Raw genomic sequence first — 18,544 nt, 5'->3', positions numbered from 1 at the left:
AACACACACACACCTAGGCACATAGGGCAGCTAAATTCCATTAGGGCTGGAACCACAGCCTGTTATTAATATTTGATGGAGCTCTCCATCAGCTTTCTCAGGGACTTCAGGTGACTTTGTGGCAGTTGGGGTTGGGGACTGTAGGAAAGCTGTATAATTACTATTATCTGAATTCCATTTCTGAGCGCTTTACTCCCTGAGCGTTCTTCAGTCTGCTCTGTATTTAGCACTGACTTCTCAGTGAAACTGTGCTGTTGTGAGTTTTTAAATATTTAAAAATCCACTGTGCTGTTCATTTTAATCACCAAATGTCCATCTGTCCTCAGATGGGACGCTTTCCCAAAACCGCTTCTGCCCTGTCTGTAACTATTTACATTAACTGTTATGCTACCTCAAAATAAGAAAAAAAAATAAAAGAAAACAAATATTCCCAGTGGAAGAGTAATGAGCATTATTTTATATATTTTAAAGATAAGATTATAGTTATTTTATTAATTCTGTTTACAAACAAAAGTTTTTGTAATAATTAGCTTTAGAATACTTTGTCAAAAATTGGGGATACATTTTTTTTATTTCTCTTTTCAAACCTTAATTGTTTTATGGTAAATGGAATCATTTATTTAAATTTGGAATTTCTAAGAGAATATATCTGTATCATATATTAAATGATTTAGGGTTATGTCAAATTTATCACCATGCATTTTTGTTTGTATGTCAAATTTTTTCAGAATTCTTCTATAGCAAAGCTGTCAAGTGATGACTCTGAAATGTATACGATCTCTGAGCAAACAGTTTTCACTGTGACCTTGAGTGTTTACATCACGTGTATTTTATATACTGTACTGTGCAAAAGTTTTACACACCAGAGATTGAGATTTAAAAATCAGTTTATCTGAGCAGTAAATGTTTATTTGCTAAAAAAAACAAACAAACAAATAATGCCCAGTACTAGAATAAGACCAATAACATTATTCCAGTGAGTGTGATATTCTGTGTGTGAATGTGTTGGTTTAGCTTTAACCAAATCTCTCCTCATGGCAGTCCGTATTATCTGAGGTTATCACCCAATACCTAGGTTTAGCAGTTAATAAATAATGATTTTAAACCACACTTTATTTATATATTTTATGTAGTTTATATACATTTTCTTAAATATTTATTTAAATAACAAATGTTTAAAGAAAAGATTTCCAGTGTTTTCACTCACTAAACTGATTGTATTTTGTAAATGCAAACTAATTAGAATTTGATTCCTGAAACACACTCCTAAAACATTGAGACAGAGGCAAAATACGAGTGAAAGCACAATAAAGGTTTCTCTTTTTTTCTCAGAAATTGCATTGTAAGGAGGTGAATGTTTAAAGCATCATCCACCAAAGGCTCAGTCTATGAACCAAATGTCATGGCTTACAACTTTGTGCCAAAATTATACCAATTATTAGAGAATTTGTTACAACTGTTAATAAATCCAGTGCTTAAACCTGATTATCTAAGCCATATTCACAGCCATTGTAAAATATAGAGCAGTATATAAAGCAGCTGTAAGCCATAGTTAAACACGGCAGTCTAATTGTAGGACCCTGCAGCTCCTGCTCAGTATCAAATCATGAACCACGTATTCTGAATCAAGAGTAATCCTGTAGTGTAACACTCTTACTATAATGTGCTGATACTATAGAGTACATCAGCCCCCTGTCATTGTGCTGGTATTTGGCATTGAGACTGTTTCTCCACACAGACCAGGCTGCCTTTCTCTCTTTGTGGATCAGGTAACATACAAAATTTATAGAGGGGAGACAGGCTTTAGTGTATGTGTGTGTGTGTGTGTGTGTGTGTGTGTGTCTGTGTCCCAGGTTGAGTTTTCCACTGAGATCAGATGAAAGCATCAGGGCCTGTGACTGATCCATTTGTCCTGATCAAGGGAATTCTACCTCCCTCTCTTTCTCTCCAAATCTCTGTCTCTCCGTCTTCCACTGGCTGCATGACCCACTTTCCCAACACCCCCCCACCCCCCCAAGTCCCATCTGAAGACAGGCCTACCAAGATCCGGCCAAGGGAAAACGTGTGTGCTTGTGTGTCTTCTGGGCAGATTCTCTCTACTTTTTTGCCCTCTATTCTGCAGTACTTGTTTGCCCACATGTAGCTGCCCTGGCATTGTGACTGAGGTGAAGTATGGAGAGAATGGCTCAGTCATGGCATGTTGGCAGGCTTGGGCGGCCCTGCTGAAAGGCAGCTATTCTGGGCCTGTGAGGCGCTTTTTGTCTTCGTCTCCAGAGGAGGTGAGAGCGGCTCTTTCATTGGGCCGGCTGTGGCGAGAGCACAGGGCCTCGCACCCCTCCGCCCGGCCACCAGCGCTCTGTCAGCAAAGCCGGCTGAAGAATGGAGCTCTTTGTTGGGGCGGCACGGAGACAGCGCGGGACACACATCTCGCCACTGCACAAAGAACACCTCGCTGTTCACACTCACTGACTTCTGCTGCCGTGACAGCTGATAGACTCGCACCATGCCCCCCCGCAGAGGACAGCTTGGTTAGCACAGTCCATGTCCAAGTTCAGATATCCATTTCATTCATTGGCCAGCAGATGCTGATTCACTACTCTGATCCACAGGATGGTGCCTAAGAGACAGGTTTACTAGCTGCTCCACAATCCACAAGCTGGTTTCTAAATAGGAAAAGGTGTGTTTACTTGTATTTTCTCCTAATTGTTCACATGTTCACAAAATCTTTAGAATGGAAGCGATAGAAATCAGGGGTCACAGTGTCTATAATGCAATAAGAAGCCATTTTGTTTACTATTCAAAATGACTTATACAGGGTATGTTCCTGCTTTGGCCCCAATTATTCCGGGTGGGCTCTGGATCCACTGGTTAGAGAATCTACATGTGCTCTGAGTGGAGTGTTAATATGTAAATATTATGTTAAAATAGAGAAAGAAAATAAATGGTTTGGATACCTGTCTTAATCCAAAAAGAAAAAAAAAATATATATATATATCCAAAGAATAGTCCAAAGAATTCTCAAAAACCAGCGCATCTAACAATCAGGTAGTGTAGTTTTAGAAGCATTCATCACTAGATGTTTCTTTTATGGCCGCAGTTTTGAAATTTAATAAATTTATTGAAATTCTGCTTTGTGCAAAATTCTGAAAAATGCATTGCTTATTCTGAATGTATGTGGTACTGGTATATGATTTTCACCTGCGCCCTCCACAGGAGGAGATTTTTCTTGTGCAAAGCTGGGATGATACACCGCCACTAAAAACGCAGCACTGCACAGCCGGGTGATGGAGGAGGCAGTGTTTGGGCCTACTATAGGTGCCTGCGGAAGTTAAACGGGTGAGAGCGAGGGAGAGAGAACAGGAGCGCCATTAGCATTCATGGGGCGTTGTTTGGCTCTCTAGCCGCCCCTCTGCGTCGAATCAGGCGTCGTTGATTAATTTCAGCCTATTAGCACCCCCCTCCCCCGTCCTTCCACCCCCTCCACCCCTCCCAGGTTAATTCCCCATGCCAGCAAGTGGGAAGGGGGCGAGGGTGTGAGCGATTGGTGCGGGGGGCTGCTGGGAAGCGCGTTGTTGTCAGGACTGTATTAATGAGCGTGTGGCTCAGGTCCCGCGGACAGGGGGACGCTGCTGCGCCGCGGCGGCTCTGCTGAGGCCTGGCCTAGTTTCTGCCCTCGCCGGGGAGCATGAGGATCCAACCACTGACGCTGATCACCTGACAGCAGCCCCACTGCTGCGCACGCTCTTGTGTTTGTTTGTGTGTCTGTGTGCACATGTGTGTGTGAGTGTGGATGAGATGGATGGCGAACGTGAGGGCGGGTAAATGGCTTTCTCGTTTTCTGGCTCTAAATCGGGGAGTGCTGAAGTAGGTGTCATAAGCCCTATTTGAACAGGATTAGTTTTGTCTGGGGAGAACCTATAATTTAAGTCATTACAGACTAGATCCATGCACAGTCTGGTACAAATCTGTAATGTCCATAGAATTCCCATGTCTGATGAGTAATAAATGCAAAGCAAATTACGTTCTGAGTTTAGACCTAGCCTGGAGCTCCCTTAGTAATGATAGCAGCGTTCAGACTGACCACACGCTAATGTAATAAAACCTTTTAATGGTAACAACACCTCTTTTATGTGGCCAATTATATCCCATCGTAGTCTACAATGGGACACATTTTGACAGTGTTCCTTCCTTACACCTGTGGCACATCTAGAGTCAAGGGCTCATATGCAAAACATGACCTTGGATTGGTCAACCACAAAACACTAAACCCTTGGCTCCTGTATCTCAGCTTGGTTTATGATCTTAAATAGGCTGTATGTTGAAGTATTATCATTATTACTTATTAATTATTATTACTATTAATGATTTAATATCTACCCATTACAGGCGTGCTGATATGGGATATCTGGACCAATACCAATTCATTGCTTGCTTTTATTTTATGTAACATCTTTCAAATCCAAAACCAGTTTCAATACAGAAACCTTTATTACCTTCCTTTTAAAAATGATTAGATTTACCCTGAGTATGATAGTTGACAGTAAAGTGTTACTAATACAGTAGAATTAAAAGTAAAAAAAGCAGTCATAAATGTAAGTAGGGTTCTAGAAGGCATTGGTTAACAAACTGGTCTGCAGGAGCCCTGAGAGAGTCCACATTTGTTGGGAGTTACATGATAGTAAAAACTGTGGAGTGTCTCAGGGCCCCTAAGGACTGGTTAAAAATCGCTGCATTAGCTGAGCTGCTCTGTACCAGCAGCTGTAATATTGTAGAACAGTCTGTGGCAGTGTGTGTTAATCTAAACTTTCATAGCGCTCCACCCTACAGTGGTAAGAGAGAGAGAGAGTGTGTGTGTATGTCTACAGCTTAAGCAAGGAGCATGATTTATACCAACGTTAAAGATAACGCTGTGCATGTTGCTACTTAGATCTGCTTTCTGTTTGTTCTGCACTACCAAACCTGTACTGCATGGAGACAAACAAAGCAAATGTACCTTCAGAAGAACTACAATAGTCCATAGGTCTAATTTAAAGGTTTTATTGTAGACTACATTCAATTTTCCCAGGTGAAATGCCCTATTTATGTCTGTTCTTAGATTTATATTTAAATGGAGTCCATACAATTTAACTTATTGGTTTAAGGAATTATGGTGCAGTTATATTCCATTTTAAAGGTACTGAAGTTGTACCCTTGAGGATACCACCCTAATTAAAATGTAATACCATTTTTCTCAGAGCTCTCCACTCTTTGCTATTCGTTTAATTTTTGTGCCATCAGCTCAGTCAGGATCAAGTGAGGGAAGTACAGGCTCAGGTGTCAGGTGCAGCCCCTTGTTTGTTGAAACAGGTGTTTGACGAAAGCGTTCTTATACATTTTTAAAGTTTTTCAAAGCATGCATACTGTAGTATCAAGTCATGGATGTTCTGGTGAAGATATAGAGTATCCATGTTATCTGCTGGTGTGTAAGGTGATAGATGTTGACAAGTTTCTGTGCATGTGTAATAGCTCTAGCATTGTCCATTGTTCAGGCGCTTGGCGTAAGTTGGCCCTCTGAGGCGCTATAAATAGATGTCATCAATATCCTCCTCTAACCACCTCAAGCTTCTCCGTCTTCTCAAGGCAGATCCTCTAATGGCATTAAATTTTCAGAAGAGCTGACTCCACTGTGCCACTCGGAGCCCCACGCCCGCACGACCAGAGAGAGGAAGAAGGGAAGGACGGGGCAAGCAAAAAGAGCTGGAGAAAACGGAAGAGTTTCCTGTAGCCGTTAACGACTGAATATGCAAACGAACCAAAATGGAGATGGAGCGAGGGATGAAGGGAGAGAAAGATGAAGAGATGGAGATGGGATTAATGTCTGGTGTCCAGGGCTGCCTGGAGTGAATAATGCAGTAGTGCTTTAATCATTCCCTCTCTCTCATTCTCTCCTTCTCTCTCGCCACTGTGTCGCTGCAGTGATGGTGGTCCACACCGGCCCTGCCCCGGCCCCCCTCTCCTGCCCTCACAGCTGACCTGTGTGTTTTAGCTGTGTCAGGCCCATACTAGCATCACCGGAGATCATGACCCCAGCCTCACTCTACAACTTGTCTTCGTCTGGCCGATTACTCCCGAGCACTTACTATAATGGGACACACACACGCACAGACACACACCCACTTGCCCTGTTGGAGCCTCTTCTCTATTCCGCTGACCCCTAAGACCTTTCAGAGTTCTGAGTGATGTTGTCTGCTGCTGTCTCTGAACTCTTCTGTTGACAGTGACCAAAGGTTTATTCTGTTACTAATGAGCTACCACCGCTCTCAAAATTATTATCCGTTATTTTATGTGCAACTGTTTAAACATTTTATTGTGTGTAATTTATTTTGTGGACAGTGGAAAATATACAAGCATGTAGACCGGTGTCTCGGGTCTATTTATAGTAACGTTAGTAATTAGTTTTTATTAGTAATTAGATTTTACTATATCAGTAATATTTATCAATTTGTTTTCTATAATAAGTTATTAGTTATTTTAGCTTACAAACAAATCCCACTTACATATACACTAGGGCTGAACATTTTTGGGACAATAACCTTTTGTAATTTTTTTCATGCTTTTAATGTCATTGTGAATTAAATTGCAACTATTTTCTATGAAGTAATAAAGATTTGACTTTAAATGTGAAAATTAAATATAGAGCTATCATTTACACAGCCGTGTTTAGTTGCCTCCGACTGGTCAAAATTTGAGACATGATATTTGATTAGTTATGGTGTATTTAAAATTAAATCTGTCAATTTGAAAAGTGCCCCTTTTCAAACAAAAATTTCGATATACAGTTAATAAATGTTAAACACTAATTAATCTTTCAGCATTATTAGTTACACTGCTTTAATTGTTGCATATTTGGATAGAACGTAAGAAACACTGGTGCTTGTTAATAACAAGTGTATGTGTGTTTTCTGTAGGGAAGCGGCTGCAGGAGTGGATCTGTGTAATCTTGTGCCTCTCACTCTTCGCTATCAACTTCTTCCTCCTCCTCATCAACTTCTCCACAGTGCACATCTACAGAATCATCTTTGGCATTGGTAAGCTGGAGACTGGGTTTAGCTTGAATATTATGTGGCTGTGGGAGTAATTGAGATATTGAAAGTGAACATAGCGAGTCGTAATGGATGTTATACTTCATATTAGATAAAATGTTGTGTTTTGTCCCAGCATGCTTTTTCTTTCCTTCTGTGTCTTGTGTCGTATTTCTATTTTACTGTTATTGCTGTACTAGCTTTAGTTTAAGCTGTTCAACCTGAAACGTGCAGATCATATTGTCTTGTTTTGACAGAATGTTTCTAATTTTGCAGAATATTTCCAATTATATTTATAGTATTTTATTTTTAGTAGTATAATACATGTTTGCACATTATGAGGGACTATGCACCTAGGATTTTCACTCACCTTTTACCCCTGTGTTAATGTGATGTGACAATAAAAGTGAATAAAATAAATTCACCTTAAGAAAAATGCAGCCTTTGAATATTTTCACTGTTAATAAAGTGGGAAACATTACTTCTCAGTGATTATATTGTAATGGACACAGCCTTCGAGTTACATGCTGAGTTTGAAGGTTCTCTCTCTCTCTCTCCCCCACCTCCCCCACAGTGGCAGGTATCGTGACGGCAGACTTTGCCTCTGGAATTGTTCACTGGGGAGCTGATACCTGGGGCTCTGTGGATATCCCCATCATTGGAAGGGTGAGTGAATGACAGGCCAAGGACTGACCTGAGAGAACAAGGCTGTCTCAGTTCTGGCAACTGATGTAGATCATTCTTACAAAGGGAAGACTGAACCTCAGCTTAATTTCTGTTAATTCACTTGAGAGGTTTTCCAAGTCATAATGAGAATGAACACATTTTAACCTATTTCCTTGAAAAAGTCTTACAGCTCATTAATTAACACAGTAATCATAATAGTTTAAAGGTACATTACCCCTTCTGCCTTTGCTCTAAACTAACTAAAACAGCTAGTGATAATTTATTAAATGGAAATGTATCTAATGAAGTTACTAAAATCACTGTTGCTAGTCAGAAGTGACCTGCACCCGATAACAAAATCCAAGATTGGGGAAAAAAACACATTTCCTTCCATTTTAAAAAGCTGTTGTTTAGGTTTGACATGTTAAGTGAACAGATATCATACAGTAACTGTACCTAACAATAAGGTGGTTCTGTAACATTTAATTTTGTACTTAACTGATTGATATCATGCCTGATCAAACAAAACAATGTTAAGTCTAGGGAGAAAACATAAGTTTTCACATGAGTGAAAGCTAATGAACATGCACAGATATAGGCTATTTCAAAAAGCCCTGTGTAAAATAGTCTTATTAAAAAGCTGTCAGACATAGCTAAGCAGTCTGGGCCTCTAAAGTGTCTTTTGTCACTTTTCCACCGCATGGGTCCGGCTCTAATCGACTCGACTCTTAAAGTTTGTCGGTTTTCCACTGGCAGGGCTCCCCTGCGAAATGCACCCAGTGACGTCAGAAAAAAAACCCATCTCTTAACAGGAATCACTGGCTTTTCAAACATCACAACAACAGCAGCAGAAAAGTTAGGTGCTGTTTACTCATTGTGTATTTGCGTGTTGTTTTTGTTTTTTGGCCTGAACACGGCTCCATATAAACTAGGAGCATATAAACCTCTTAAAAACACCTCGAGGTAAAGTTACGAGCTGCCGTTGTGAGTCTGATTAAACATAAATGTGAAAGCTGCTGTAATTTAAGAGATTTTACAAGCAGCAAGTTAGTGCTGGATTTGACTGAGCTCTGCATTTGCACATTCGTGGTGATTGACATGTCACTCCGGCCAGTCAGTGCTCTGCAGGGTTTTCACATCACCATTTAGTACCCAGTTAGGTACCATATTTGGCCAGTGGAAAAGCAAAAGAGCTGTGCCAAGTCGGGTAGAGTCGTGTAGGTTCTATGCAGTGGAAAAGCACCATTTGTAGTAATTAGTTGAATGTCAGTATTGTGACCAAATAAAGATGATGAATTGTGCTGGGTTGTTATTGTTTTCTTAAATATACACTGGTCCACCAAGAAATTAAAACCACTAACAGGTGAATAGGAAAGCATTGGTTACCTCATTATAGTGGCCTCTCTTTCCATGGGCTACTTTTGTTGTGTGCTAAGCACTGCATACCACAAGATAGGAGCAAGAAAGGAAGACACCGCAAGATCTGGCATTTTGGGATGATCTGACCCAGTTCTCTAGCTATTACAATTTAGTCCATGCTAAAGTCAGTCAAAGTTCTCAAATCCTTTTATATTCTCTTTTTCTGTTCCCAAAATCAACCTCAAGAATTGACTGTTCTCTTGTTGCTTAATATATCTCACACCACAGCAGGTGCCATTGTACACCTGCACATTGAACACCTGTAATGTGCACAAAGTCTGTAGAGAAAAAAAGAAGTTACAGCTGATTCGGTTTCCTCATGTTTGTCACTTGAGTCCATGTTGACACTTCTTAAAAGAGTCAGAGTAAAAGTAGAGGAAACTCGGTTTACCATCTTAGCCCTTTGCGTATACAAATAGCCAAGGATTTCATAATGACCATATAATCCCTCTGCTTCTGTCTCACCTAAAGGACAGAGACGGCTTAGGCTCATTTATCTCTGTTATTTTTGTTCGGCTAAATATGGAATTGACTTTCAGTAAATATCTCAGCCTTTACGCTTGAGACTAACAACACAGCACACAAAGCTTCATGTTGATGAGTGCTTTCAAGGCTTTTTACTTTGTTGCCTGCACGACAATATGAGCACAGGTAAGAGTTTTACAAAATTGTGAAAGTCCAATATTACACACTTTTAGTTTAAATTCTTTATTATTGATTGGATGTTTTGTTGCCCTACATTATTTTTATTACATTGACTCTATTGCAGTTACGTAAGCAATGTCTTTAATAAATTGAAGTCGTGAAAGATTATAAGGGTGTACTCGCAACAGGCAGTCTGTACTGTGCCTGGGCACGATTGACCACCACCAAGTCCAGTTCAATTGACTAGTGTGATCTCTTCAAGTGCGTCAGTCGGAGTCGGGCACATTATGCAGTCTTTTGTCCTAAACAACATGCACACAGTGCTGAAAATGCAGAGCTTGGGTTCATTAGCACTCTGCCGTGCAGGACAGCCTGAAGTTGCCTTCATACTCTGTGCTTGTTTGAATTTTCCGATCCAGATTTTAATGAAGAAAATGACATAAAAATTGACAAAAGCTTTCCAGCTTTCCAGCAATCTCACATGATTATAATTAAACCATTAAGCGCACATGCGTGTTTTCTGTTGTTGGTGTGTTAGATGTTGGAACTGACTTAATTTGGTGTTTTTGCAGAGTATCAGGTTGTGACTCTGCACCTCCATTGATTATTAAATAAGTTCCTAAGTAAGTACCTGAGTAGAGGTTTCACTAGATACCTTTACTCAAGTAACTTTTACTTCTACTGGAGTAAATATTCTTTTAAAGTAATTGTACCTTTGATTGAGAACAGGTTTTGGTTACGCTACCCATCTCTGGATATGACAAGTATGGCTTGTAACTTAATAATTAGGGCTGATTAGGGTCTTCGGAGCTGTAGCCTAAAGCAATATTTAGCAAAATAACAGGAAGGGACTTTAATAAATAAGAGGTCAGGTTTGAAAAACATGACTCTGCAAATGTTGAGTGTTTTTTTTTAATATATTAATGGTACTTCACAAAATGCATATGCAGATCTCTAAGATCAGTATTAATGTGCCATGCTCTAACATTTATGCACATCCTGCAGACTCCCACACACACTGTGACCTCTTAGCATATTAGTGTGTTTGATTTTAACAAATGACCCTGTTTAATTTTCATATCAGCCCTTGCTTTATTGGTCTGTTGTGGTTTACCAAGCTCATGGCCGGATGAAGGAAAATGCCACATCCTCTCTGGGGGTTTACCCAGTGCTGCTTTCCTGGAGCATGGAGTCATAACCCCCCCTCCTCTCTCTCCCTCCATGCTCTACCTCACAAGGGGCAAGAATACCCAGGAGGCCCAAATTAATGCAGACCATAGGCACCCTCTCCTTGCCCAATCACTGTAAAGGTCACCCTCTGCCCGTCCAATTAAAATGCAGCTGGCCCTTGCTTTCTGTGCTGGACAGGTAGGAGTGATGAATTTAGTGGGGTGCTTTTGTGTTTCCGTTGACAAGGGTGGCGGTGTTGCTAGGGAGGGGCATTAGTGTTCCAAAAACCCCTTTAGAATAGCTTTCAAATTTCATTCCCCTATTGGGCTTCATCAGAGTACTCACCTAGGTATTCACACAGCTCAGTAGACATAGGAAGAGCAGAGAATGGTCTGTAGGCAGCTGTTCCAGCTTCACGGAAGTTAAATTACATTCTAGTTTGAAAGTTAACTACCCTTACCTTTATGTTTTTACGAGCTACTGAAACTTATATAGGACGCCACGGTGGTGCTGCAGGTAGTGTCACACAGCTCCAGGGACCTGGAGGTTGTGGATTCGATTCCCGCTCCGGGTGACTGTCTGTGAGGAGTTGGTGTGTTCTCCCCGTGTCCGTGTGGGTTTCCTCCGGGTGCTCCGGTTTCCTCCCACAGTCCATAAACACACGTTGGTAGGTGGATTGGCGACTCAAAAAGTGTCCGTAGGTGTGAGTGAATGTGTGAGTGTGTGTGTTGCTCTGTGAAGGACTGGTGACCCCTTCAGGGTGTATTCCCACCTTGTGCCCAGTGATTCCAGGTAGGCTCTGGACCCACTGCGACCCTGAACTGGATAAGCAGTTACAGATAATGAATGAATTAAACGTATATGGTTTTAAAGAACATTTTGCAATAGGTGCTAATACCTGCTAATAGGTGTGGAGTCCACTGTAAAAACATTTTCTGAAGGCCGATTTATCTGAGAGATTGGAGAACGTAGACTTTCCAAAATTAAGTAAACTCGGTTGGTGGTTATTTAGCAAAAAGAGAGTTAGATGAACAAGATTGTTGTGTAACATGAAAAGCATCCAAACACAATGCAAAATAAGAAGGAATAGGCATATGTCAGAGAAGAGCTTGATCAGTGACTTGGCTTAAACTAAGTTCTATTTATTAACTATATCTTTCAGTACATGACTCCGTGTGATCATGACATGAAGAGAATAAATCTGCCCTCTACTGATAAGAAACACTGAAGTTAAACAAGGCATTTCAAATAAATAAAATTAAATAAAATAGCAATTAATTGCATCCATTTGTGATTGTGATTAATTACAAGTTTACTTTTATATTAAATATCATCTGGTTTAAAATCAGTGCATTTGGATATAGACATAAGACTGGACAAAATGAGCATCATCAGAATGTATGTATTACTATTTTAAAAACTTTTCATATGATATTAATCCTATAAAACACAACATCATTCTTAACCTTGCCAAAAGACTCGTCTTTTATGTTTGAGCATCTGCTTAATTTGCCTTAAAAAATGCCTTGCCTGATGTCTGTACACTGCTAGTTTAAAACAAGCTACTTGTACCAAATGCTTTAGAACACAATTTATACTCCAACTTAGTGCTGGGTGATGTGAGCACAGAGTATTAAAGCTGGGACATTTTTTCTCATGTTGCTGGGAGCTTATTCCGTTCTTGTTTTTCGAGCACTGTTTATATTTGATGTGTGATTGTGCTTTGGACGTTGATACTGGGTTTTTTTCCCCTCAGCGTTTACATTTGACTTCTATTTGTTCAGCGTTGTCTTAATTATAGTCAAAACATGTCCAAACCACAGAGCTGCTTGAGTCGCTCAGTCTGCCTCAGAGTTTAGGTTGCTTCCCTGTGGCAGATAGGAGCAGAATCACATGAATACAGGTTGGTAGCGTGGTTTTAAAAGGACAGTACATGAACACAGTGGGAACATGACATAAATTTAAAATAATCGACACAGGCAAAATTATGTCAATTTCGATTAATTGCCCAGCCCTACTCCAGCTTCAAATCATATTTCCACAGTCAAATGCTTGCTGACAATGATATAAAAAGACCATTTTTTTTTCTTTCCCCCTTAAGAATCCTGTAGTTGAGAAACTGAAAGTGAGCAAACACCTCCCCCACCACACCCTTATTTTATTTAAAGATGTGAAGTGCCTTATGGAACTCTCACTCATGTTTAACACACTTAATAGTCTCCGCAATGAGACACCTTTAATACTTCATGAACATTTTTTTTTTACATTGTCAGCATGAATGTATGCTTCTGAGACATGCAGTGGCTGAATAAATATGTCCTCATGCAAACTGAAGATAGGCTTATGTGGAATCTTCACATTGGGAATGAACACACACTTGCAAGTTCATCTTCATTCTAATGTGCATGTGTCACAAATATATTTTCAGTTTGCATGAGCACATCTTCATTCTGCCACTGCATGTTCCACAAACATATTTTCATGCTGAAACAATGTTGTCAAAGGCAGGAATGACACCCCCATGGCCAAGGCCCACTGCTGCCTTGTGACTACAGACGAGCTGTCTGTGGACCCTGCAGAAACTGTCTAGCAGCTGTGTGCCTCGGCCAAAAGGTCTGCTTTCTACACTTTCATCTGTCTGTCTGGCCGTCTGTCTATCTGCACTGTTAAACGGCTCTACTCGCTGCTAGGAGGATGATGAGGAGGAAGACGTCGACTTCCTCTGGGCTCCACAGCCACCACCGATCCTTCTGCTGTCGAGGATAATTAGGATCCGCCACCTGGGAGTGATCGGACTTCAAAAAGAGCGAGGGAATTTACGGCCCCTTCAGAACGCAGCTCTCTAAGCCCCTTTAACCGGCAGATTAAAGGCAGCACTTAGCGGCCGCCTATATACGGGTTTTCTGTCCGCACACTCAAACAGGAAAAAAAACAGCAGCAACTTGAGGGAGAGTCGCTAATGAGCGTGATTAAATGGGCACTTAAGAGTGAGGAGCGCTGGGGAGAGAGGGAGAGAGAAGGAGAAGAATGAAAGGGAGCAGGTTAAGGGCGGGGGAGGCCGCACGCCCATCAGCAGCCTGGTTGCCACGGCAATCTGGAGATGGAGTCCTGATTAGGTACGAGGCGGCCAAGGCGTTGGCGAGGCAAGTTGCAAGGCAGGGTGCTAAACGGCGCGGGATTAGCGGCGGAGAGCCACCAGGTGTCCAGAGAGTCCTACACATGCGAGCGGCAGGCCGTCTGCAGCTTAGCGCTCTTTTAATCTCTCGCGCACACGGAGCCATGAGAGGAAAGGAAGGATGGGAAAGGGGGGCAAGCAGAACGGGAGGGAAGATAATTGTCGAAATATCAGCAGATAGTTTCCCGCGCTCCAGCAGAGTGCCTCCATGTGCCCTCAGATATAGGTGTGATTGAGTTCGGCCCACAAACACACGATAATGACATTTCCCCCCTCACACCTCGCCTCTGAAACCACTATGGTAATGTGGCTCCAAACGATTCCTGCTTTGTGTGTGTGTGTGTGTGTGTGTGTGAAATAAATTACCTTCATTCTTGTGGGGTTTTTAGTTTTTTTTTTCTTTCTTTCCCTCTCTCTTCTCTTCTCTTTGTGCTTATGCGATTCTTTCCTGCGCTCCCTTTCATTTTGTGACACCCGCACGCTCGCAGGCGGGTGCCCGTCTCAAAGCCGCGCTCCCGGGCGTGAGTGACAGGAGCCGCTGGGCTTGGCTTTTTCATGATGCGGGATCTGAGCGGCGGGGAAGTGCTGTTTTATGCCGGGTTATCTCACCGCTCCATAAACTTGTAGCTTGCGTGGCCACTGCGCTTTCTCCCCCTCTCTTTCATTAGGCTCCGGTAACGGCACCGCTCCAGTTTAACTCTATCAGTCAAACATCAACCTTGAACCCGCCTATACCCCCCCCCCCAACCACAACCCCAACCCCAACCCCACCTCTGATTTCAGAAGCAGACAGTAAACATGTGGGTTTCAGAGCTGTTTGTTAAGGCTAACATTCCCTGCTTTCCATTTTTTCTCGAGCGAAATTTCCATCAAAACTTCACAAGAAACATCAGGGCCATTTTACATAGTATTTCATATTTCATGTGTATTAGGGCTTTAATAAGGGTTCTCAGGCCATATGTATGGTGCACACTCTGCATAGATAGAATGTTATGTTATAACATACCGACAAGTAGTCTCAAAATTCTAGGATAACTTAAACATGCTCCTGTTAGGATCCTTATTTTGACTTAATTTTAAGGGAGCCTTTAGTGCTTCCTCAGCTGCTGAGGCATTGTGGGGAGACTTTCATTTCGAAGACAGCTGAGGTGATTGTGAACTCAGGGGAGTAAAGTCTGAGATGAGTGTGAGCTGAGGAGAGTAAATTTAGGTGATTGTCAGCTCGGGGGAGTAAACTCTGAGGTGATTTTGAGCTGAGGGAGTAAACTAAGGTGATTGCCAGCTGAGGGGAGTAAAGTCTAAGGTGATTGAGCTGAGGGAGTAAACTCTGAGGTGACTGACTCAATTCTAGGAACATGCTCCTATTGTGGGATCCTTATTATTTTAAAAGAGCCTTTAGTGGTTCCTCAGCTGATGAAGCATTGAGGAGAGACTAATTTTGAAAATGGCTGATAATGTTTTTAGAGAGTTTTTAGAGAAGTTTTCTACAAAGTATCTGTTTAAAAGTTGACGTGATTGTGATCTCAGGGAGTAAACTGATGAGATTATGAGCTGAGTGGAGTAAACACTGGGGTGACAGTCAGTGAGCTGAGGTGATTATGGGCCTGTAGGAGTAAATTCTGTGGGTACTGTGGGGTGAGTGGATTAAACACTGTTGTGACAGTGAGCTGAGGGGAGTAAAATCTGGGGTGATTGTGTCCTGAGTTGAATAAAGTCTGAGATGATTGAGAACTGTGGAGAGCAAAGTCTGAGGTGAATTCTGAGAGCTGAGGAGAGTGAAATCTTAGGTGATTGTAAGCTGAGGGCAGTAAATGGGTGATTGTGAGCTGAGGGGAGTAAAGTCTGAGGTAGCTGTGACCTGAGGAAGTAAACTCAGGTGATTGTCAGACAAGGGAAGTAAAGTCTAAGCTGGGTGGGGAGTATGTTAAGGTGATTACTCTCCTCAGCTATCACAATCACCTCAGAGTATATTCACTCAGTTCACAATGAGGTATGAGCTGAGGGGTGTAAACTCTAAGGTGATTGTGAGTTCGAGGGATAAAACTCAAAGGTGATAGTGAGCTGAGAGAGTAAAAACATGGAGCTGATTGTGATTGGAGTAGATTTAGAAATTACTGTGAGAAGAGATTAATTATACCATAGAAGAAACTATAGTCACAGAATGTTGACAAATGTGAAGTATTCATTTGAGTACTTCAAGCAATTTACATTTAAAGGAACACTATATAAGATCTAGTGTTTTTGCTATTGGGCTTCCCCAGAGTGTCATTCGCTTTTACTGCATTGTCTTGAAATCAAGTGCGAGTTGGGAGAGAGACAGGTATCTTACACTTCTCCAGAAATTACATAGTACATTTTAAAATAGGGGCTTTGTTCTACCTATTATAGGTCTGTGGAGCATCTCAATGATCTTGAAGCTTTAATTCTAATGTTAAAATACTACTTAGTCATCATTTAACAACATAACTTTCGGTGTTTTGCACATGCTTAATACAGCCTACTTCATCCAAATAATTGAATTTAGGTGTTCCAGTGTCTTCCTACAGGTGGCTACAGGTGTATAAAACCTAGCACCTAGACTGCTTCTTCAAACATTTGTGAAAGAATGATTCACTCTCAGGAGCTCAACTGTCAGTCGTATTATAACAGAGTTGCCGTGATTGGAAACAACAGCAACTCGGCCACAAAGTGGTAGGTAACGTAAAATGACAGAGTGGTGTCAGCAGATACTGAGGCGCATGGTGCACAGAGGCCACAAACTTTCTGCTGAGTCAATTTTGGATGATTTCATGCTCCCAACTTTGTGGCCCCTACCAACATGACAAACCAAATTCAATAAACACATGACTGAGCGAGTCTGACCTCAACCCGACAGAACACTTTTAAGATGAATTAGAGCGGAGACTGAGCCAGGCCGTCTCGTCATACATTAGTGTCTAACCTCACCAATGAGCTTCTGGAAGAATGCTCAAAAATTCACATAAACACACTCCTATACCTTGTGGAAAGCCTTCTCAGAAGATTTGAAGCTGTTATAGTGGTAGGCCAACATCATATTAAACCCTATGGATTAAGAATAGAATATCACACATGTCCATATGCATTCAAAGGCAGAAGAGAGAATACTTTTGGCATTATAGTGTATAACTTATATATCTTTTTTTTTTTAGTTTAATTGTTTTTCTTTCTGCTCATTTTTTGTATTTACATGTTTTTCTATTTATATATTTTGATTTTAGCTGGAATAGAAGGAATGCAGGATGTTTTTCCTTCACAATTTATTTACAAATCTGACATTAAGAACAATGATGGCACTTGTGTTGGTCCACAACTTAATTAAGTTGCCAGAGATGAGAGACAGGAGGAAAGCTGTAGTGGCTTGCTGAATGGTTGCTAATTTAATAAAATAGATTTACCCTTCTCCACAAGGCATTTTAATGTTATCACAGTTTTGCATTGGTTTTGCATTGCAGTTTCATAAGATCAGAATACATTGTTTCAACACTTGCATTAACTCACCAGAATTCAAAATACCTTTGTTCTTGTTTTCTCTGCCTTCCTCTTGTTTCCTTCTATTTATCTCTCCCTGCTGACTGGCTGTGTAGGCATTTATCCGTCCGTTCCGGGAGCACCACATTGACCCGACAGCCATCACAAGGCACGACTTCATTGAAACCAATGGAGACAACTGCATGATCACCATCCTGCCTCTCGCCCACATGGCCTACAAGTTCCTGTCCTACACACCAGGTACAAAAACACAAGCATCGCAAGAAAAAAACACAGAAAATTTTGCTTTAAATATGAGTAACATACCCATCCCACCACAGTTCCCTCATAAAATAACATGTAGCCTATTTAACATAGTCACTGTAATTGTTTTTCACCTTTAGGTCTTGCACTCTAGAAACAATATTTTAAATCCAAATCTAAAGTTAGAAAAAAAAAGCTTGATAAAGTGTCTTGTTGCCAGGGCTCAGTTCAAACTTGTGATGCACGCATGTAGTTTGCTTATTTTATTAGTTTTCTTTAGGAGGTAGTAGACTCTAGTATCTTGATTTTTATGAGCCTACATCACAAATGTTTGACTTTTGTTAATTATTTTTATGATACAGAGAACAAAATTGGATTATGTACACTTCCCCATTTCGCCTGACATAATTGCATTTTGCATTTTATTTGGCATTCAACAGTTAGTAAATGCTACCATGTATAACTAGACTAACTTGGTGACTAGTTTCTTGCTAATGCTGACGCATGAAGTCTCAGTGCTCTCAAGGACACTTGGGTAAAGGGTTGTGTTTTAAACTTTTAATTACATTTGGGTTTTCTAATTTGTTTTTATCTGAAATCTGGATATATATCATATACATTTTTGCAGCTCCCCTTGTCGTGGATCTGAATAATT

General features: G+C 41.0%; 1 protein-coding gene across 1 annotated transcript in view; it reads left to right on the top strand.

Moving 5' to 3' along the window:
• Positions 1 to 18,544, top strand: part of si:ch211-212o1.2 (uncharacterized protein LOC492735 homolog) — a 35,370-nt gene that overhangs the window by 9,516 nt on the left and 7,310 nt on the right. Inside the window, exons 2-4 of the mRNA XM_066684847.1 lie at positions 6,948 to 7,067; positions 7,636 to 7,727; positions 17,742 to 17,886. Coding sequence (XP_066540944.1) covers positions 6,948 to 7,067; positions 7,636 to 7,727; positions 17,742 to 17,886 — 357 coding nt within the window. The remainder of the gene's footprint in view (positions 1 to 6,947; positions 7,068 to 7,635; positions 7,728 to 17,741; positions 17,887 to 18,544) is intronic.

Source organism: Hoplias malabaricus, chromosome 11 (assembly GCF_029633855.1).
Source record: "Hoplias malabaricus isolate fHopMal1 chromosome 11, fHopMal1.hap1, whole genome shotgun sequence".
Classification (NCBI taxonomy): domain Eukaryota; kingdom Metazoa; phylum Chordata; class Actinopteri; order Characiformes; family Erythrinidae; genus Hoplias; species Hoplias malabaricus.
Note: the sequence above shows the minus strand (reverse complement) of the source record. Positions and strands in the feature narration are given on the sequence as shown.